Genomic DNA, 22563 nt, shown 5'->3' on the forward strand with positions numbered 1-22563 from the left:
AGATGATTCTGAATCAGGTGGTCTGAGGCCACGCTTTGGAGAACATGCCCTAGTATATCCTATTGGAGTCTGAATGTTCACATCATTCATAGTCATCCAGCTTCCAAGAAAATCATGCTGATGTCACCGGGCCTATTTAATGTGAATCAGTCTTTATTCTGCACTTGTGTGGTGCATTAACAAATTCAACATACAAGATAGCATTACATATTGTAGGTTAGCGTTACAGCATTATGCAGTTTCACACAATTCATGTTAGCTTTTTCGTTTTTTTCGTTTTTTTTTTTTTTTAATTTGACACGTTTATTTTATTTTTGAGTTTCATTTTTACAAGAGAAGACACAAGGTAAAGAAAGACGACCACATCAGAGAAGGAGCATGGTGAGGGCAATGTCACTATCGTGGCCATAATAAAAGCCTTCCAAGAAAAAGGACTTGCATTATTCCCTCTCCTGAGCAAGCCGCCCCTGTCCCATGAGCCAGTTCTATCTGTTTGCACATCCAGAGCACCACTCATGAACATGTACATCTTGGCTGTGCTCCACTGAGAAGAACTGAAGGAAGGACTAACTCATAAAAGGGACTTTTGTTATTAAGAAAAACTCTTGTCTTCCCAAAGGAATCAAGATATCAGCAGAGAAGGACTGACTCTTGGAAAATCAGAAGTGACCATTCCCTAACCTATTCCTGACCATGAGTGCCTTGTGCAAAAGCTAGAATGTGACTCTCTTGTCTTTTAACTGACTCTTAGGAGTAGGCATTCCTCCTCCACCCTTATCCGTTAGCTCTGGGTGGAACAAATGTGAAAGCCAAAGCCAGCTAAGAAACTTTGGGACAGCAAAGTCAAGGGCACGATGGATCAGGCCTGAGGTAGGAGGGAGGAACCCTGTACTGTCTGCCTCTTTGCCATTTTTCTGAGAAAGACACCGAGGCAGCTCCCAGGCTACAGAACTACTGGTTCCTTCCCTGCCACCTCACCACCCACTGCTCAGTAGACCCAAAGAATGCAAGGAATAAAGCTACAAGGAGGTGGGGAAGAGAGGAGTTGGGTGAGGCTGCTTTCCCAGACTTATGTCAGGAGGAGCTACAGAGGCACACACAGCAGGGCAAAGGCCAGACTATCTCCACCTGTTGCTTTGCATTGTTTCTGGGAAGGAAACAAAAGCGGGTTGCTCAGCGATTTCTGATCTTTAGACATTAAGGCGATGAAGAGGAACCATTTAAAATTTTTCCTAATGGGGCTTCAGAGTGCTCCTGTCAGATTTACATGAAACTATCTCAAAATGCATTTTTAGAAAACAAAAATTATTTTCTTCTACGTATGATACAGTATTTACATTCCATGGAGTGTTGGATAGAGACTGGTGGTGTGAACCCAACTGATGATGAGATTGTGAGTCAGATTATGGGGGATGTGGGATGACAGGGACAAGAACAGAGAGTGGGCTTTGTGCCTGCTCAGAACTGCTGCTCTGCATTGTCAAGAATCCAGGTTAAAAAAAAAAAAGAATGGGGGGTGGGCGGGGAACAGATTGGTTTTAAATCCACAGAGTTAAGGGAATGTCAAAGGCAACATCACCACTCTCCACGGAGACTCAGCTCTTCACCTCCCTTCTCAGAAGCAAGTCAGATAGTGATGTTCTTGTATGAATGTGGAATTTCAATCTTGGATAATCTTTCAGGCCTTGGTTCAAGCTGCTGCTTATTTGAGTTCCTTTTCAGGCTGGCAAAAATATCTGCTGCCTATCCAGGCTTACTTATTGTCAGTGAAGTCTCTGCCATCTGAAAAGTCTCAACTCTAAGAGACATGGCTGGTCTAGGAATAAGGAGATGTGAATTCTAATCCCAGCAAGAGGCTGAATCTCTCTCAACCTCTATTGTCCACTGGCAGAGGAGGATTGAACTCTGTGGTTACCCATACCTTCATATTATCTTGAGATTCAGAAGTCCTAAGAACTAAGCACTTTGTTTTCAGGGAAAGGATGTTCCGAAAAAGTCCAAGTTATCTTTATTACTAATTTAGTCACAGGTACTCATTTAGTTATTTTTAAGAGCCATGATTGAAAAATTTAAAGAGAAAGAATAATTTCTGAAGTCCCTTTTCCTTATAAAGCAAAACTAACCTCATCTAAGCTACTTAAGAAGACTTTAAAGCTTCTCAGTTTTCAGCATTTCTGGAAAAACAAAGGCCAGTTTAATCCTTCAAAACTCTGATGATTTCTAAACCATCAACCAACGAATGGCTGTCCTTCCAGACACAGTTACAAAGGGAGATGGCAGTCATCTCATTTTCCTTTCCTTGTCTTCATACCTACATTTGGGATCAGCTGGATGTATTCATTGGTACTATCCTGTAGCTGAATTTGAAGTCACCAAAGCTCTTTTTAGACAAGTCATCTAGTTTTGTAAACCCAAAATCTACCTAAAAGTCTGATGTCTTTGTGTACTTGATCACAAATTAATCAAGGACTGCCTTTTACCCATTCATAGCAGGAGAGCTAATAACAAACATACCTCATTTCGCAAGTACTCTTTCTCCTGCAAACCCTGCCTTATCCGTTCCACCTTTGTTTCTTGGCCTACTACAGACCTCTGGACCTTGCGCTCAGTCAAAGAGCAGAAATGTAAGAGGTAACGGGAGAAAAGATGGGGATGATAAAAACATGAGGTTTTACAAGAGCAAAAGATTCTTCCACAGAGGTGGGGAGTGAAAATAACTCTAGAGAAGCCCAGTAAAAAGAGACCAATTTCAGGTAGTCAGCAAATACAATTCGGCACAAAACACAATTTTCATGGATTAAAATCTGTACCTTGATGTTGGCAGTTAGGCTAATTTCTTCAGTTTGTATTAGACATGCAAGTATAAGGTTACATTTTTATATATAGACTTGTAGAGGTCTTTCCCTCTCTTTGTTTCCCCCATAAAAAAAGAAAAAAAAAGGGATTTCCTAGTGCCTTGCAAAGGAGAAAAATCATCATCGCTAAGAACTGATCTGCAGCTGTGGTCATGTGGGGTGTTCTTTGTGGGGTTTGTTTTGTAAGAAATTTTCTTCTACAGCTAAAATGAGGTTTTGAGTCCACTTCTCTCTGTTTATCTCTCTCCCCACCACGTCCCTGCCCAGCCCGGCCCTGGGGTTAGAGGCAAGGAGAAGAGGATTAGTACTCGCTCAGACTGTGCCACTTGGCCACGGGCTTGCGGGGGCTCTCGCAGACCTCTCTCCAGTGTTCAGCACCGCTGACTGTGACACTGTGCGCCCCCAGGATCAGCCTCCCCACCACCTCGTTCTTGGTGGTGCGATCGAAGTCGATGACAAGGAACTCAATGCTGATGTCGGGCAGGAGGTCAGTGGGGATGTCGTAGATGAAAGACTCGTTGAAGACTGGGTTCAAAGTGCACTTCTTCACATGGGTTTTCTTCTTGGCAATGCGCTTTCTGCCGTAGTAGACGTTCACCTTGACATAAGGATCTGGGGCCCCCAAAGAGATCAGAAAAAGGGAGACAGGCCTATGACACAGTCCTCTCCTATACAATGGTGGCTTCCGGTTGGGGAGGAGGGGCTTCTGCTGTTCATCTCCTTGGTGTCCCATCCCCCACCCCGTGTGGTCTTTAGTGATTGCACACTAAGTGTACACTGACTGGGTACACGTCTGCCCACCTGGACAAGGGGCCAAGGAAACCAGGCAGGCATGGAACAGAACAGCCACCTCGAGTCAGGGCCAAAGAAAGCCCACGACACCAAGAAGCATTTTAAAGGGCACAGGGACTAACAAAGCCTGCAGGCTTGTTGCGGAGTCTCACCTGGAACGAGGGCACAGCACCCAGCAGGCATGCATAGCACTGAGGATACCTCGCCAAATGTAGAGACCCCATTTGCTTAACCAAAGCACCTTCCCAGCTACATTCATCAGGAAGAGAATGTAGACAGAGGGAGGAATGGGTGGACAATGAGAGGTGCCAGGGGTCCTGAAAGGTGGAGAGGGGGTGTCTGCGTCACAGGCAAGGGGCAGCGGTGGGTGGGGCACGAACAGATAGAAATAGGTTGAAGTACAAACACATGAAAACATGCTCAACATCACAAATTATCAGAGAAATGCAAATCAAAACTACAATGAGATATCACCTCACACCGGTCAGAATGGCCATCATCACAAAATCTACAAACAATAAACGCTGGGAAGGGTGTGGAGAAAAGCGAACCCTCTTGCACTGTTGGTAGGAATGTGAATTGATGCAGCCACTATGGAGAATGGTACGGAGCTTCCTTGGAAAACTAAAAATAGAACTACCATGTGACCCAGCGGTCCCACTACTGGGCATATACCCTGAGAGAACCATAATTCAAAGGGACACATGCACCCCACTGTTCATTGCAGCACTATTTACAATAGCCAGGACATGGAAACAGCCTAAATGCCCATCAACAGAGGAATGGATGAAGAGGATGTGGTACGTGTATATGATGGAATGTTAGCCATAAAAAGGAATGAAATTGGGTCATCTGTAGAGACGTGGATGGACCTAGAGACTGTCATGCAGAGTGGGGTGGGTCAGAAAGAGAAAAACAAATATTGTATATTAACGCATATATGTGGAATCTGAAAAAATTGGTATAGACTCATCTAGGTCTTATTTGCAAAGAAGAAATAGAGACAAAGACATAGAGAACAGATGTATGGATACCAAGAGGGGAAGGGAGGGGGATGAATTGGGAGAGTGGGATTGACATATATACACTATTGATACTATGTATAAAGTAGATAGTTAATGGGGGCCTGCTGTATAGCACAGGGAACTCTACTCAGTGCTCTGTGGTGACCTAAACGGGAAGGAAATCCAAAAAAAGAGGGGATACATGTATACGTACAGCTGATTCACTTTGCTGTGTAGTAGAAACTAACACAACATTGTAAAGCAAATATACTCCAATTAAAACAAATGTAAAAAAAAAAAGAGAAAAAAGAAATAGGTTGAAGTAAATAGCTGCTACCTGAGAGACCGGTGATATCCATCTTCGGCAAGTGTCTGGCTTTGAGGACCACCACTGTCATTCTTTGTGCCACAGGCTGATATGACAGAGACACCTGGAGTTCCCCTCTGCTAATGCACTTCTGGGGAGAAGAAAGAGCAGGTGAGAATCCCGGCAGAGGGAGCAGGCCACAGCACAGAAAGCATGCGGAGGAAAAAGGAAATGTTCTCATCATAATCCTGATACTAAATAAAATCATTTGCAGGGAGAGACAGCATAGCCTAGTATTTAGGAGCGCAGACTCTGAAGCCAGACAGGCCTGGATTCAAATCCTGACTCTACTTCTCATCTGTCTGACCTGGGACAAGCTACTTCCACTTCCTCATCTATAAAATGGCAATAAAAATAGTCCCAACTTCCCAGGATTAGTAAGAGGATTCGATAATTTAGAATTTGTAAAACACCACAGTGCCTGGCACACAGTGTGTACCAGAGATGTGCATTCTCTCCTATTCTCTCATTCAGTTCTTTTTAAAAAAAATTTTTTTTTCATACCGGGAGCATATGGAAATGTCTCTCGTAGGGTACTGAATGTGACTGAACTTTAAACTTAGCCATTAGCTTTTGAAATTGAAGTACAAAAGAAAATAGACTTTAAAAAAGATGTTCATGGTATTCTCTGATAGATTGAAACCCCACATCTTTTCCTTACGCCTAACAAATTTATTTATTTATTTTAATTTTTGGCTGTGTTGGGTCCTCGCTGCTGTGCACGGGCTTTCTCTAGTTGCAGCGAGCGGGGGCTACTCTTCATAACGGTGCGTGGGCTTCTTATTGCGGTGGCTTCTCTTGTTGTGGAGCACGGGCTCTAGGCGCGTAGGCTTCAGTAGTTGTGGCACACGGGCTCAGTAGTTGTGGCACGTGGGCTCTAGAGCGCAGGCTCAGTAGTTGTGGTGCACGGGATTAGTTGTTCCACGGCATGGATCTTCCTGGACCAGGGATGGAACCCATGTCCCCTGCATTGGCAGGTGGATTCTTAACCACTGCACCTCCATGGAAGTCCCTCATTCAGTTCTTGCCATAAAAAAAGTTTTGAAGACTGTATAGTGGGAGACAGGAAACTTAAGTTTGAGTAACTTGGCCAATTACTCACCAGCTGGCCCTGGGCAAGTCCCTGAACTTTCTGAAGCCTGGGCCTCCATTTCACAAGGTGAATATCCACACCTGCTCCGCCTGCCCCAGTGTATGACCTTCAGAGTGTCTTCTCCAGCCACCTATAACTTTGTTTCCCCACTTTGAAATTTTATGCTAGGCTCTATTTTGAGCTTGAAAGAAAAAAAAAAAACCTCCAGTCCTCCAAGAACATTTTAAATAATATTTGGAGGACTTCCCTGGTGGCACAGTGGTTAAGAATCTGCCCGCCAATGCAGGGGATACGGGTTCGATCCCTGGTCCGGGAAGATCCCACATGCCACGGAGCAATAAAGCCCGTGTGCCACAACTACTGAGCCTGTGCTCTAGAGCCCGTGAGCCATAACTACTGAGCCCACGTGCCACAACTATTGAAGCTCACGCGCCTAGAGCCCGTGGTCTGCCACAAGAGAAGCCACCGCAATGAGAAGCCTGCGCACTGCAATGAAGAGTAGCCCCCCCTCGCTGCAACTAGAGAAAGCCCGCGCGCAGCAATGAAGACCCAACACAGCCAAAAACAAATAAATAAATTTATATATATATTAAAAAAACACATTTGGATACTAATTACATGCCAGGTGCTGGGGATTCAGAACTGATAGGACTCAGTTCTTGCTCCCAAGGAGCTTATCACGCACTAGAAGAGACAAGAGATGTAAACAAACATGTTTACTTGTCAGAAAAGTGAGAAGCCTGGAAATTCCCTGGCGGTCCAGTGGCTAGGTCTGCACTCTCACTGCTGAGGGCCTGGGTTCAATCCCTGGTCATGGAACTAACATCCTACAGGTCACGTGGCGCAGCCAAAAAAAAAAAATTCCTCAGTGCTGTTGAGAGATTCAGGTGGAGGCTTTGCCAGCTGACGTCTGGGCTGAGTTGATGGTGGGTGAGTAAGAGACACAGGCAACGGGCAGAGACAAGATCCCGTGGGGCAGGGCGGCAGAATGGCCAGTACAAAGTCTTTGGGTGCTGAAAGGGTAGGCTGTGTTCAGAGAATGCTGAGAGGAGAGAGTGTGCCTGATGTTGGGGTGCTGGCAGGAAGGACGGGCCAGGAACCCAGAGAGGTGGGTCAGGCGAAGGTGAAGGGCAGTGGGGATGAGCTAACCAAACAGCAGAGCCAGCCGCAGCACCCAGGCAAGAGGAGGTCTGTAGGCATAGGTGCGACAGTTATTGTTGTTGTTAGTATATTAATAATAATATGAGTGAAAGCTAGAGAAGGAACTAAAGTAGAGAAAGACCAAAGTCAGAAAGCTCAGTTAAGAGGCTGCTGCAACAGGCTAGGGAAGAAATGATGAGGCCTGGAACCAGGGCTGTGGCAGAGGAGATGGACCTGGGGTAGGATATGGCTCAGGAAGAATTGTCAGGATTTTCTGGGTTGGGGCAGCTAATTGGATGAAAATATAGGGGAGAGGGAAGAGATGGAGGGCTATTTCTTGTGTTTCTAGCTTAGGAAGCAGGGATGAGGCTGGGATAAAGAAAACAAAAGGAGGTGGGATAGGAGGACTTTAGGACATAATAAGTTAAATTTGAGACAAAAAAAAAAATTTCGAGACCAAATCATTCCTCCACTATCAACTCCTATTCCTTGTATTCTTCATAGCCCCAAAGGAATGTCACCTACTTGAGAATTCTTAGATTGAACAAAAATAGACCAAACTGACCACCAGCCTTACATACGCCACATACCCACCAAAATGACTTGCTGTGCACTCACTAAGTGCCGGGCACTCTGCTAGCAGCTAGGGCTGAAATGATGCACAAAGAAGACCCCTACCCTCCAGAAGCTCATGGGCTAGTGCACTGCCTGCTCAGGTGTGTCTGGTGCAGTAAAGAACAACAGCAGTAAATAATTTAATTAGCTCATCAGTGAAAAACCCTAATAGTTGATGCTCTGATTATAAGTCTTAAGTCACCTCGAGGAATGACCTGTGATAATATTTCCATTTGGCTTAAAAAAGTTCTTGAGGCTATATTTCATACCAGGACCATATGGAAATGTCTCTCGTAGGGTACTGAATGTGACTGAATGTTAAACTTAGCCATTAGCTTTTGAAATTGAAGTACAAAAGAAAATAGACTTTGAAAAAGATGTCCATGGTATTCTCTGCTAGATTGAAGCCCCACATCTTTTCCTTACCCCTAACATATAGCCGGCTCTTGACTATATCCATGGGAAGTACCCTCAGCCAGTGTACAATCACAGGCTGGTTGCCCTTGCCAGCCAGTATACTTCTGGGCTGCTTCCTTTTGACGAGTCAGAACGCAGTCAGAGAAGGTAAACTCATTTTTACTATCAGCCACATCCAAATGGCATCAGGAAAGTAATCCCTCACGAAAAAGAAAATTAAATGCCTTCTAAAACATTCACAACTGGCCTGCCCAATACAGTAGGCGCTAGCTACATGTGTCTATTTAAATTTTAATTCATTAAAATGAAATAAAATTAAAATTTTAGTTTCTCAATCACGCTGGCCATATTTCAAGTGCTCAGTATCCACATGTGGCCGGTGGCTACCATACTGGACAGTGCAGATATAGAACATCTCCACCATCATAGCATCCAGTAGATAGTGCTGATCTAGAAAGAACTTCTGGATTATTTGGGCCACTGCTCCCCTCCATTTCCATGAATAATGAAATGTTAACTAGTTTTGATATCTATCTCTGGGACCATCCTTGAATATTGGTATCTAAATGTTAAATATGCAATCTTGGGGACTTCCCTGGTGGTCCAGTGGGTAGGACCCTGTGCTCCCAATGCAGGGGGACTACACCCCACATACATGCCACAACTAAGAGCCTGCATGCTGCACCTAAAAGATCCTGCGTGCCCCAGCTAAGACCCTGTGCAGCTAAACTACATAAATATTAAAAACAAAAGAATGTTAAAAAAAAAAGAGTTTTATTTGTAAAAATAACATTGAGTACAAGATTATACTTAGGTTTTCTGGTTATTTATTTAAAACTCTGTTTCAAAAAAAAAAAAAACTGTTTCCTAAATCATCCATTGTAGCAAAATCATCCTAATTTAAATCCCGTGCCCCTTCCTTAGTTCGTTGGGAAGGTGGACAACTTCTGGTTACCTTCACAATAATTTCCTCCCCTAAAATCACTCCTCAGACAACTGTTCTCCATCTGATCCCCCCCACCCTTCATCTTTGGCCGTTTTACATGGGCAGAACGCCCATCCCCATTCAGCTGCCCCTTTGTGATGCCCAAGTCTGCAGCCACAACACCACCTGAATGCCATTCCATTCTGCATTGAAGGCCTGGAGTTTCAAGTCTCCCCCTCCCCCCTCCCCTTCTCTTTCCACCCAATTGCCATTCCAAGCGGCATTGTCAATGACTCTTTGTCAAGGGCTCTTTGTCAAGGGCTGGGAGCGAACTCTGTTTCCCAGCCCCTTGGCCTAGTGAGGTAAAGACCCTGTTGGGGGGCAGGCGAGCAGAAGGACAAGGGGGAGAAAGGGTTTTATCCATGCCTGACAGAGCTGGGAGGCTTTGCTCTCAGAGAGCGGGATCCTTTCTCACTCCGTGGAAAAGAGGAACAAGAGCAGTGGTCCTAAAGAAGACGTTCAGCTGAAGGAAATACTTAGGCGAGGGATAAGTCTATTTCTTATAATTAGCAGGGCCCCGCCCACAGTGATTTTTCTAGCCACAGTATCTTTGCAAAGAGGAGGACTCATGCGTCCTCAATAAACCTTCATTGGGGCTAGAAGTTCTCAGGGCTACACATAAATCACAGTCATGAGAAAACAAAAGAAACAAAAACCTCAACATTCAATCACATCCCTCCTTGTCTTCTCCCCAATACACAAATATAGCTTTCTTTTTTGTGTGTGTGGTTTTATTTATTTACTTAGTTTACATAGCAATTTTCTTTATTGTTCCTGGATAACTGACATTCCTTTTTCTTTCTCTCTTTTCAGTCCCTTTTGACTAGACTGGATGAACTCCAAGTTCTCTTGTAAATCTGAGATTCTAAGAATCCTATCATTCCCATGACCATTGTCCCAGGTCATGAACACCAATCTGGTAGTAGAAAGACAGGAAATGGTTTGGGAAACAGTGACCTGAAGAAATTAGGAGTCTAACAACTCTCTATTATCCACCTTGTAAATCACTTCTTTCCCACTGTCTCTTCTTTAACCCCAGCCCTCGCTGAACCACCCCCCTTCTCCTTGTGGGGGATGTATTATGGGAATGTAAATTCACTTTTTTATTTCTATCTGAATAAAATACTAGGAAAAAAAAAAAAGCTGCCACTTAAAAAAAAATCCAGTTCTAAAGTCCAACTCAGAGAGTTTTGGGCATTATAGAGTTTATACTGTGAACTTTTTTCATTAATAATTGAGTGTTAATTTTTAATGCTTCTTATATCTTTCTGTATATTCCTAAGAGCTGAGTACTCTCACAGAGTCAATCCATTAGCCTTCGTGATCCAGCCTAGAGGGAGACTGAGGCCGAGTAGGTAACTGCTTGCCCAGAATTAGTCAGTGAAATGGACAGAATCAGAAATCATGACCAGTCCAGGGCTTCTTCAACTGGACTGCAGTGGACTGTAATAACGGAAAGGACAAGAGCTGAATTTTCTGCTAAAGGTCAGGAAATGCAGTTAGGGGTGGGTGGTTGTCTAGAGAAATGCAGTTCTCACCAGTCTCCGCCCGGGAACATTTGGCTCCATTATTATAAGGGGGTACCTTACCCAGACCAGAAAGAGCTCTTTACAGACAGTGTGGAATAGTCCAAAGCAGCTCTAACTGATGAGCCATATGGGGAGATCCAGAAAGGGCAGGTTCTTGGCTACAGTAGGGAGGGTTTAGGGTAGACATTTTGAGGCTGTACTGCTAGGGAATCAGGGGGACGAGTGACTAGAGAGATGACAGCCACGACCCAGGATGGAACACAGCTCTACCCACTGGCACTGGTTGGGGAAAACAGGCTTAGGACACCTGGGAGGCTGCAAGGCTCTGGGGTGGTGTTGCAGGGGCTCTGGGTGTCCTGTCTGGAGCCTCTTCCAGGGGATTGGCTCAGGATTGGCTCAGGGCGTTGCTCAGGATCCCAGCCCCAGCTTATCCCTCCTGAAGGGTGTTAATAAAGTGGAAAGAAGCTTGGCTCTCCGCAAGAGCCCCGGGCAGTTTAGCAAATGCCATTGTCTGTGCTCCCTGCCCAGTGTCCTGGATTTGAGGCTGTTTTGTTCCCAGCCCAAATCAGTCCCTTTCCTTGCCAGTGTCTTCCCAGCTGCAGCTTGGTACAGAGCCATCCTCCACAGTCAGCCGTGGGCTGCGACTGCATGAGCTGTCTGAAGGAGTCCAGCTAGTTGGTGGATTTACCAGGCTGGTGCTCCAGCGAAGGCTGTGCTGGGAAAGAACCACCCTGCAAGGAGAGCTAGATGAAGGCAGGAAGTAGAGCACTGGAGCTGCTATAAAGGGGAGTCAGGAATCAGGGGAGCGGTTGGCAGAATCTGGAGGAAAAGAAATGCAAGGAGAGGGGAAGGGATGCAGGGAGATGAGACAGGTCACTACTGCAGCTTCTGTCCAGGCCTTCTGACTCCAACCTCAGAGGATATAAGAACTCTTGCTGTCTTGGACTCGGGGATGTCTCATTGTATCCTGGCAACAGACCAGTGTTTATGCCCTGACCAAATGCCTCTAATGGTCTTTGAAATGTTTGGACTCCCCCGGCCCCTGTGAGGTAGAGCTGAGTGGACCACGTGGCAACAGTGGTTCTCTGGGCAATGGCATGGCTGGGCTGGCTGCAGTGGGACAGGCGCCTACACAGCAGAGGGGGTAAGAACACACGTTCAGAGGGAGCCACTTCCTGCCTCCCCTCCCCTCCCCAGCCTGGCACTGCACAGTGCCCTTCAGCAGTGGCCAAACCTTGTTTCTGGGAGCTCACTGCACACTCAGCCCTGCTGGCCTGGAAGCCTCCTTCCAGTCCTGAGCCTCCTGCCTCCCCACTGAGTCTGGCGTGGGATGGCAGCTGAAGAAGGCAGTAAGAGATCAGTAAGGCATCTACAGGCAGAGCTGTTTCTGGGAAAAGTGCAGTTGATTTTAGTGGCCCTGATATCCTTTCTGAACCTTCTACCCTCTTCTCCACTGATCCAGGCCTCCCTTGTCTTCCTCCTTCACTTTGTCAAAACAAAATATAAATACCTACAAATCATATATCTCTCCCAGGGATCAAACTTTATTAATAATAGAAATAATAATAGTAATAATAATCATGGTTCCCATTTATTGAAGGTTTACTATGGGCTAGGGATTATGTAAATTCATCATCTTAATTCCTGTAAGAAACTGAGACTTAGAGAATTTAAGCAGCTTGCTCAAGGTCACTTAATGGGTAGAATTTAGATTCAAACTCAGGTCTGACTTCAAAGTCCTTGCTATTAACTCCTTATGGTAAATCCTGAAAAAGGAATGAAACTCTAAGTGTAAAATTTCAACAACTTCTTTCATAGCACCTACCATACTCACTATGTGATAATTGCCAAGATTTTTTTGTATTTCTCCTCCACTGAAGTGAAAGCTCCATAAGGGCAATGGTATGCCAGGTACATTATCTTATTGGATCCTCATAACCCATAAGGAAGGCAATATTATCAGCTCCATTTTACAGATGGGGAAATAGAAGCTTAGAAGAGTTAAGTAACTCATCCACAGCACACAGTTGCAGAGTGGTGAGCTGGAAGGTGAAGCCAGGCAGTCTGAATCCAGAGCCCTCGTGCTGAACCACAGAGCTACACGCCTCCCAGATTGAGGAGGAAATGAACTAGTGGGGCTGGGGGTTACAGTTCTTGCATCCCTGAAATAACTCAAGAGCCAATGCTGGCCCAGTGGAGAGGAGGCAGGATGGAGGGCTCTCATCCCCCTTCTAATGCAAACAAGGAGGAGAGGAGGAACGGGGAGAGAAGTATCTGTGGCAAAGGTTTGGGCCTGGGTAAGGGGCCCAAAGGGTGAAGCAGTTAAGTTTCATTTATAAAATGGTTAAAAGTCATACAGATGATACTACTTACATCTCTATATTTGGGTTGGGAAAGGGAAGCCGAAGGGAAAATTACTGATTTCACAGTTTCTCAGCTGTGAGAAATAAGTTCACTAGAGGAAGATCACACATTTTGGATTAGAAATTAGCCCCCTTATCCCTGAAGTGATGGGTCTGTGACTGGTGAGCCAGCCCGCTCCAAGCAAGCTGGATGCAGCATCAGGATGCCAACCGCTAAGTGAAATTTCAGAAGCTACCTGCCCTTCTCTCCTCATGAAGTTGCTTCTTGGAGGAGACCTAACCTGCCAGGTTCTCTGTCTTACTTTGACCACTGCTTATCCTTGACAGCCAAGAGCTTCCTCTCTACAGCCCCTCTTTGCCATCCATCTCATCCCTCCCCTCCCACTTGTCCCCTTCTCTCCCCCAACCTACCATCCCTCCCCAACACACTCTTCCTCCTCACCTGGATGTTCCTTTTGATGATGTCCCTGGTCAGCTGTACCTTGCCTGTGCTGGGGTCTACTCCAGCCAACGGTACCATGACCTCCCCAATGACGTCATCCCGGGAGAAGCGGTCAAAGCTGAGGACGAGGAAGTGCAGTACCAGGTCCTGAAGCTGGCTGTATGGGATGCCATAGAAGGTGAAGGTCTCGTCAAACACAGGGTCCAGGGTCTTCCGCAGCACTCTGGTCTTCACCCGATGCCGCTTGTCGGGAAGGATGGTCATTTTGATGTAGGGGTCAGAGCCCTGGGTTTGGTCATCCATCACTGGCAGCCCATGAGCCTCCTGGATTGTCACCACCAGGGCTTTTTTTGGGAAGTTATAGTCCACTGAGAAGGTGAGGGATCCTAGCATGACATCCTCCTCTGGAGATGATGGAGAAGTGGTTTTGCTCTCCCCGGGGGTCAGGCTCGCAATGGGGCTCCTCAGTTCTTCCCCATAGTCCACTTTGATGGGTAATTGGTCTATACAAGATCCAGAGCTAGGACCCTTGTCTTGGCCCAGCAGGCCAGCCTCTGCTGCGTCCACCAACATGTTCCCGCGTCCACCTTCTCTCGCAGGGCCATCTTTGTCTCTCCGCACTTTGATGATTTTCTTCTTGTTGCTGAGGGTCTCTGGGTATATGCTGATGCCTTTGAGCATATGAATAAACTTGTATGGTGGGTTCTTGTGCTTCTTCTCTGCCTGCTGGTGGCAGCATGTCCAGACAAAGACGGTCACCGAGACACACACCACCAGCACAGAGGCCCCGATGAGGCCAGCGACCACTGGCGACACATCTGAAGGTGGAGACCAGAGACGTGTCAAGGCAGGTGGACCTCAACCCCTGCCCATTGCACCCCTGCTTAGTGCTTCTGGCTGGAGCCAAGCTAATCTGTAACCTAGTCTCCAAAGCAAAACTTGCTCATCTGGGCTTATGAACTTCTCCCCTCTCTTGGAGATTCCCTCACCCATCCTCTCCAACCAATCCACGGCTCTTCCTTTCCACCAAACATGGATGAAATACTTATCTTCTCTGGAAAGCCTCCCCTGAAGTGCCCCACCTGACTGCCTGTTCTTTTCTTGGCCTTCCCTCAGCACTTATGGTTTGCTCATATTGATTTGTGTTTCACATAAAGCCGCCCTATAGGTCGGCTACAGGTCGACTAAGGTGTTATAGGTCACCTTTTTACAGGAGAACCCATTTACCTCAACTGTTACACAAGGGTATGAACTGTGTCTGGTTTCAGGAGGATAGTCCACAGCATCCAGCACAGGGTTTGCAACAGTGGGCTTGTGTGGACTGACTGACAGGTAGGGTAGAAGGATGTGGGGTTGATTTTGGATGGTTTTGGTAGGGTGCCCAAGGGTGATAAAAGTAGGTGGGTGGTGAGAAGTAGAAGAACTCTGCGTCTAAGTACTTGAAATATGTTCCAAATTTCAGCTCCCAGGTATTTAAAATACTTGTATTTTAAGATAAAATAATAAAATAAAATAAATAAAATAATTAAAATACTTGTGTTTTAAGATAAAATAATAAAATCTTTTAGTATGAAATACAAGTATTTTAAATAGGGAGAAATAGGGACTGTGGAAAATGTCAGACCTTGTCACCTTCTTAGTAAGGTTTTCCCTGACCACCCTATTTAAAAGTGTAAACTTTTCCACCCCTGAGACCCACACTTCCTGGCCCTGCTTAATTTTCTCTACATGTCTTGTCATGCTTCTCTCTCTCTCTCTCTCTCACACACATACACACACACACACACACAAACATACACAGGCACACACATATACATAAGAATATATATACACACACACATATAATTTTACTATTTATTGTCTGTCTTCACTAGAATGTAAGTTTCATAAGGACAAGAATTGTGTCTGTTTAGCTCATTTCTGTATCCTCAGCACTAAAAACACCTAACAGGTACTTAATATATATTTGTTAAGTAAACAAATAACTAAACAGAAACAGATTTTTTTCCTTCCCCTCCTCTAGTCTTGTCTTTTCCTGCACAAATCGGGCCCCTGACTTAGATAATTAGGTTTGGGGATTTCCTCCCCCTTAAGTTCACTGAAGCCAAACTGGGTTTAGGCTTAAAGATCTAGATAAGGCCTATAGTTATCCATACTACTCATTAGGGTAAGTCTTGGGTAGGGCAGGGGAAATAAGGAAATAAATGTGATTTTAGCATATTCCAGATTCTTCCTAGAACATCCTTTCACCAAGTATATGCCTGGCTCATGGTCTCACTCACTGAAGGCCTCTGTTCTAAACTTCATCTTATCAGAGAAGCATTTCCTGACTGCTCCAAGTAAGATGATATCCCGTTTACCCTGCTTTATTTTTCTTCATAGCACTTATTACCCCTGACATATAGTTGTCTGTCTTCCCTCACTAGGTAAGTGTAACAAGAATAGTGACTGTTTTGTTCACTGCTGTATTCCCAGGTCCTAGAACCATGTGGCACATAGTAAGTGTTCAAATGAATTAGTCAATTCAAAACAGCTTCCACTTTAGGAGTTTGGGATTAGCAGATACAAACTACTATATGTAAAAGAGATAAACAACAAGATTCTACTATATAGCACAGGAAACTATATTCAATATCCTGTAAGAAACCATAATAGAAAAGAATATGAAAAAGAACATTCTTTTATATAGAAAATATATAATCAAATCACTATTCTGTACATCAGAAACTAACACAATATTGTAAATCAACTATACCTCAATAAAAAATAAAAAACAGCTTCCACAGATTGGAAAAACAGGATGAGGTCAATATTATTACACATAACAGGGATAAATGTAAAATTCTATTTGCCCTTCAAAACCTATTGATAGGCAATGAGAGACCTTACTTGATGAGTGTGAGTAAAAATAACTTAGTAGTTTAGATGACAAAAATCTTGGAGTATAATTAGGCTGATTCTAACTTATATTATCAGTGCAATGTCCAGATCACAGGAGCGGTAGTATAATTTCATCTGCACTGGTCACGACACATATGGAGTATTCTATCTAGTACTGACAAGAATAAAAATTGCTATTTTTTGTGTACCTTTGTGATATCCCTGCCAGGCATCATGTTAGAGACTTTTCTCTCCGAAACAAATAACTCATTGAATAGGTACCATTAATATCCCCACTTTACAATTGAGGAAGCTGGGGACTCAGATCTACACTAGGCCACATAGTAGCAAATGGCAGTGATGGGATTTAAACCCTGGTCTATCTGACACCAGAATGTCTCTACATTATGGATAAGCAGGATAGTAGAGGGCCTGGAAACCATATCAAGTGAGGAGAGATTGAAGGAACTGGAGCTGAGGGGTCTGGGAATAATAACGTTCTTCAATTACTTAAGGCGTTTTGCTGGAAGAAGGTCTGATGGGATTTTACTTTGGAGGGCAGGTCTAACATAAGCATGTACAGGCTACAGGAAGACAGATTCTGACTCAATGAAAGAATCAAATTATTGTTAGAACTGCCTCTCAGTGGCCCAGATGGCTTCAGGAGGCAGTGAATCTCCATTTGAAAACTTTCAGAGATTGGATCACCTTAGTCAGGCATATATATATATATTTTTTTTTTGCGGTACACAGGCCTCTCACTGTTGTGGCCTCTCCCATTGCGGAGCACAGGCTCTGGACGCGCAGGTTCAGCGGCCATGGCTCACGGGCCCAGCCGCTCCGCGGCATGTGGGATCTTCCCGGACCGGGGCACGAACCCGTGTCCCCTGCATCGGCAGGCGGACTCTCAACCACTGCGCCACCAGGGAAGCCCAGGCATATTCTAAAAAAGATTTCTTTAATGAGGATTGGAATAAACGTCTCTGAAATTCTTTCTACCTCAAACATTCCATGGTTCTATGGAAGTTGGGACCAGGTAAGAAAAGAAGTGGTTACATTTTGAAATATTAATATAGATTAGGAGTAAAGGCATTTAACAAAGTAAACCAAGGTGGCTGTGTCCATGGCCATACTGAATAATAACAGCATTTATTTTCAGAGTATCAAGTGAAAGAAAAGCTGTTAGGGAGAGGTTTCACAAAATGGGAGCAGCCTTAGCTGTAAGCACCTTGAGAGTGGGCAGAAACAACACCCTGTTCATTTTTGAATCCCTGAATCTCTTGCATCTAACAGGAGCTCAGTAAATATTTGCTTGAACAATTGATTGGGTTCAGTTGTCAATCAGAATAGGCACAATTTGAAAAAGTGGCTCTCCATTCACCCATGAGGGACTTCCTGAAAATTGCTTGCTACCGATTAGTAAAACTGAATATTGATTGTCTCTATGAGAAGAGAAAAGCAGGGAACTACCAAGACAAGTATATTTTTGAGAATGATTTGAAAGGGAGTCTAAAGGCCTGGGATGGGAGACATCTGAGTGATCCTTTTGGCTCTACCATAGATTTACTCTGTGATCTTGAGAGATCCCCACTGTTGCTTACAGTGCCTCAACTTTTATTGCTAGAAAATAGAGGTGGAGCAGGTAAAAGAGAAGAAGGATTTTCATCTTTCAGGAGGATAGAGAAGGAAAAAAAGAGAAATGGATGAATCCACTTGTGAATTACCTAGGCGATCTCCTCCGCCTTGTTTCCCACTTTTGTCCTACTGTCTTCTTCATTTTAGTATTTGTTAACCCCTGCCTCTCTCCCCCCACCCCCAAGACAGTGAACTAGAAAAATCAGAGATATTGTCTAGCTTTAGTCAAAAGCTTGGTGGGAAAAGGAAGTTGGAACTAAAAGCTGAAGTGAGTGTTTTCAAGTAGTAGTAAATTGCAGTGACCCATGCTGCTTGCTCCTTCTGTCCTCCAAGGTCATGGATAATTGAGTGTTGGCTTGGTGAATCTCTCAAGGGCTAGGGAGTTTGAAATGAAGTGCTCTGTGCGATGTGAAAAAGTCAGAAGTGGCAGTTCTCTGTAGAGGAGATCCTCTGTATGGATTTAAAGATCTGCAAGACACATCTGGGCGTTGTCCAATTCTCTCAGTCTCTGACCAGCCCTGCTTATTGACACTTCCTTTGCTAAAATAGCTTTTCCCTGTCAAGTAGGCCAGCGTGACACAGTAAAATGAGAATGAACTTTGGCATCAACTGGAAATTGGTTTAAATCCTAGCACTACCCTAACTAGTTTGTTTTACTTTAGCCAAGTTATTTTATCTCCCTTAGCCTCAGTTTCCTCATCTAGCAAATATATATAATAATGAATACACTTGAGGATATTTGTAAGGAGTAAATAAAATGTAGTATGTAAGGGCCTGATAATTTCTTTTTCCACTAACATTCCCTCTACAGCATCTAACTTTCCAAGGACTCTGGAACTGCAATTAAAAGAAAAGAATATGTTGGAAAGAAGGCATAAGAAGAAAAAGAAAGAGCAAGAAGAAAAATCATGAGGTGCTCATGTGATGACAAAAGGGACATCTATTTTGGAAATTTAGGACTCAAAGAATAAAAATGCAGAAGGTGAAGTGGAAGAAAGAAATATAATCAAGATTTAGCCTTAGAGAATCAGTGCAAACAAGTAGTAAATGGGTGTGATCTGTCGTCTGTATACTTTCTCTGATCCGATGTCTTCTTCCTGGCATTGAGGGGATAGAGCACACTGGGTTCTGTTCATTTCCATAAACCTTTTACTTGGGAGTGAGAAAAGCCATTTCCTAGGTGGATTGTGGCCCCACCCTAAACACTGGAGTCTGGATGCTCAAACCTTCTGGATTGTCTGAGGGATAGAATCTCTTAAGGGAAAAGGAGGAACCCTAGGCTGACAGCAACTCTCACTGGCTTCTCCCATACAAACTGGGATAGAACTGAGGGAGAAACAAGGTAATTCTTTTTTATTTTGGAGCCAGCAAAGCATAGCACAGGAAGTTTGCTACCCTAGCACATTTTGGAGGAATCCCCCAGAGGAAAAACTCGCTTCTAGAGCTTTTCTTTCCCATCTGCTTCCCTATTTTCTACCCCACTCTGCTCCAGGGAGTGTAACTGATCTTGGAGCCCGTAGGGTTGGGTCGGGGACCAGCAGCTCTGAGATGACGTAATGCTTTCTCTGGTACACAAAGCGGCCTCCCCGGGCTCTGCCTTTTTCGCCCCTCCCCCTCCGGCCTGGATCGGGCCCCCGCCAGCACCAGCGCGGGTGAGTCCCCCTTTTTGAAAAGCCAGCCTAGGGAAACAGGGAACAAAGGCCTGGGAAGAAGAGCCTAGGCGCTGCCAGGAGGCCCAGAAATAGACATCACGTCATCCCCCAGCCCAGCAGCGCCAAGCGCCATTTGGTAGCTACGGACGGATCCCATCATTACGATGCAGAATAGAAATTGCAGGGTTCACGTTTCCTCCTAGCCCCAGCATCCAGCTGACCGGCTTAAGGAGTGGCTTCCTTTTTGCTCCCCACCCCCGCACCCCTCTTTCCCCAGAGGCCGCCGCCTCCCCTGGCTGCCAGCCACACAGCCCACAGTCCCCAAGCTGCCATCTTGATGCCCCATCTCCCTTGCCACCTCCCTCCCCCGCAGGCCTGAGGAGTGGGAGGGGGAGGAAGGGGCACCGCCCTGCGTGCCCCAAGGGGGAGGGCTCGGGCTACCTCACCTCTCCTCCCCCAGAAGGTGGGGTTCACATCCTCCTCAAGCTCTCTGCTTCTCACCTCCAGCAGTGCTGACAGCGCACCATACAAGGTTTTAGCATCCTGGACCTCCCCACCCTCGGTGTGGCTCTGGCCTTCTCAGCCCGTGCAGCCCATAGCTTAAGTTCGAGTGCCGTACACTGCCTGCTACCCACCACAGTAGGCCCGATTCTACCCACCACCACAGGCCTGATTCTAGAGGGGCTGGCACTTGAAGGCCCTGGTCTGGGCTTCACGCTCTGCCCAGCTGCTGGGCTCCCTTGGCTTTGCAACGGTTTCACCTACCCCAGGTTTAGTTTGCCAGATTCTACTTACCAAAGCTAGGTCGGATATTGGTGATCTCAGCCATGTCGTAATCAGAGGCTATTGCTATAAATGCTTTTGCAATGGTCAGACAACTCTGGGACCTCCGGTCAGTACGGAGGCCGCCGCTGCAGAGCGCTAGGTCAGGAGAAGGGGAAGGTATCTGGCGGACGCCTCCTGCGACGGTCTGGTCTCTGGTTGCCAGCTGCGGTCGCCTCTTAAGATGCTCCAGGGATGCTCTGAGCTAAGGAAGCAGGTGCAGCCAGACTGGTCCTGATGCGAGGTAGGCCCCGCCTTCCTCCGAACGGCCCTCGGCAGAAGACTCCGCCTCTGTCCGAAAAGTTCCGGAAGGCAAGCCCCGCCCTTTTCCGGAAGATCTCTGGGAGGGCACCCCTCCCATCGCCAAGATTTCCCGAGAATGAGACCCCGCCTACTGATGGGCTGTGGGTCTGTAAGGCTAAAACCCCGAGGCCTAAGGACAAGTGTAGGTACTTTACCGTATGAGATCCCCTAGATCTTGTGATTCCGGTTCCCTTGGCTTAATATAGCAGCAGAATGTTCTGGCAGGATTTTGGAAAAATAAAATTCTATATTGCCTGCATTTCAGTATTCGTTGCCTTTATTGTTATGCGTTTCTGAGACCACTAAAGATTATTATGGAAACTTTCTTAAACTTCAGAAGCTCTGATTAAAGACCAAACCTGGTGTTGGTTTCACAACTCTGAAAATTTACTGAAAATAATTTAATTGTATAAGTAAAACGGATGGATTCTGTGATGTGTAAATTGAAGCTGTTTTTAAAAAAGAGTAAAAAAGAGTGCTAAAGTTAATCAGTGTTGGATATTTCTCTTCCAAAAGCTTCAAGTGCTTAGAACTGCTTAGGGAAGTGAGTGAGTGAGAGAGAGAGAGAGAGAGAGAGAGAGAGCGCCAGCGAGCAAACCAACAGATCTGTGTATTCTGTAGTTTCAAAAGCAGGACACGAGTGAAACTCCAAGCTTCTAGAGATTTCCTTGACATTTGGAAGAGTTAGAATGATTCACCTAAGAGTCAGACTACTGGCGGTTATCTCCATGATTACATCAAGTTCATCATTTTTGGCTGTGGATACTTTCATCCTGTCGGATTCTGTTTACAGACAGAATCAGGTCAAATAAATTATTTAAATGCATAAATATTTGTTGATGGTTCACCTGTAAGGTGAGAGAGTTGAATGTATTTTTTCAGCTTTGACGCTCTGTCCTTGTAGAAAAGAGGAAAGAACAGTTCCAGAAGTTATTCATTCAAAACACATGTATTGAATTTATTGGACATCGACTATTCCCCAGGCACCTTCCTGGACACTGGATTAATGCATTAGAAGCTAGAGTCAGGATACCTGATTCCTTCTGATAGCTGTGTATCTTTGTGAAATCACTTACCCAGCTGAGCCAAAAATTTGTCCTGTGTAAATTGGAAGGTATAATAATACCATTGTCCCATAGGATTTATTGTGAAGATTAAAAAAAAAATCACCTTTGATAACGTAGGTGAAAGCATTTTGTAAGCAGAGTATTATACAGATATGAATAATTACTATGGATTGAGTCCAAGACTGCCTTAGCTTTATTCAGGAAACTGCACTATTTGTAACCCAGTGATTACTCTTTCTGGAATTTTATGAATTCTCCATTTCCTTGGTCCTGTATTCCAGGTGTCTAGAGGCGAGAAGGATTAATTGTCAACTTAAACCACTGAACCTTAACCTCCAGTTTTGTTTTGTGTAGGATAGCTCCATGGACAGAGAAAGCGAGGTATTGCCTTTAAATTTTTTTGCCAACAACGGACATACTAGCCCTTTGGCTTCTTTCTGCCCTAAAATAAGATGGCACCTGTGGTTGGCGCATGCTCCTTGATGCCCTGACTCCGCGCACCGCGACTCGGGGGCGCGCACGTCAGTCACTGGCGTTGGCTGACTTCCGGTGGTACAGAAGCTGAGTTTCCGCGGGATCGGGCAGGCTGGTGAGGGTACTGG

The 22563-nt window shown here is 45.1% G+C and overlaps 2 protein-coding genes across 7 annotated transcripts in view; one reads left to right on the forward strand and one right to left on the reverse strand.

The window, feature by feature from the left end:
- Positions 1-260: 260 nt before the first annotated feature.
- Positions 261-20860, reverse strand: SYT11 (synaptotagmin 11). 3 transcript variants are annotated; one of them, XM_030841996.2, is made up of 4 exons: positions 20565-20860; positions 13603-14420; positions 4986-5106; positions 261-3467 (listed from the first exon to the last, which is right to left on the reverse strand). In XM_030841996.2, the coding sequence occupies exons 1-4, from the start codon at positions 20596-20598 to the stop codon at positions 3157-3159; spliced, it is 1284 nt and encodes a 427-aa protein (XP_030697856.1). In that variant the 5' UTR covers positions 20599-20860; the 3' UTR covers positions 261-3156. The 3 variants fall into 3 exon arrangements, with proteins under 3 accessions (XP_030697856.1, XP_030697855.1, XP_030697854.1); XM_030841995.2 differs by having other exon boundaries at positions 4989-5109; XM_030841994.2 differs by having other exon boundaries at positions 4986-5109; positions 20565-20858.
- A 1630-nt stretch (positions 20861-22490) lies between these two features.
- Positions 22491-22563, forward strand: part of GON4L (gon-4 like) — an 85439-nt gene continuing 85366 nt past the window's right edge. For all 4 annotated transcript variants that reach the window (XM_030842168.2, XM_070044202.1, XM_070044206.1 and 1 more), the window contains exon 1: positions 22491-22550. The gene's annotated coding sequence lies outside the window, so the exon portion shown is untranslated. The remainder of the gene's footprint in view (positions 22551-22563) is intronic.

This window comes from Globicephala melas, chromosome 1 (assembly GCF_963455315.2).
Source record: "Globicephala melas chromosome 1, mGloMel1.2, whole genome shotgun sequence".
Lineage (NCBI taxonomy): Eukaryota > Metazoa > Chordata > Mammalia > Artiodactyla > Delphinidae > Globicephala > Globicephala melas.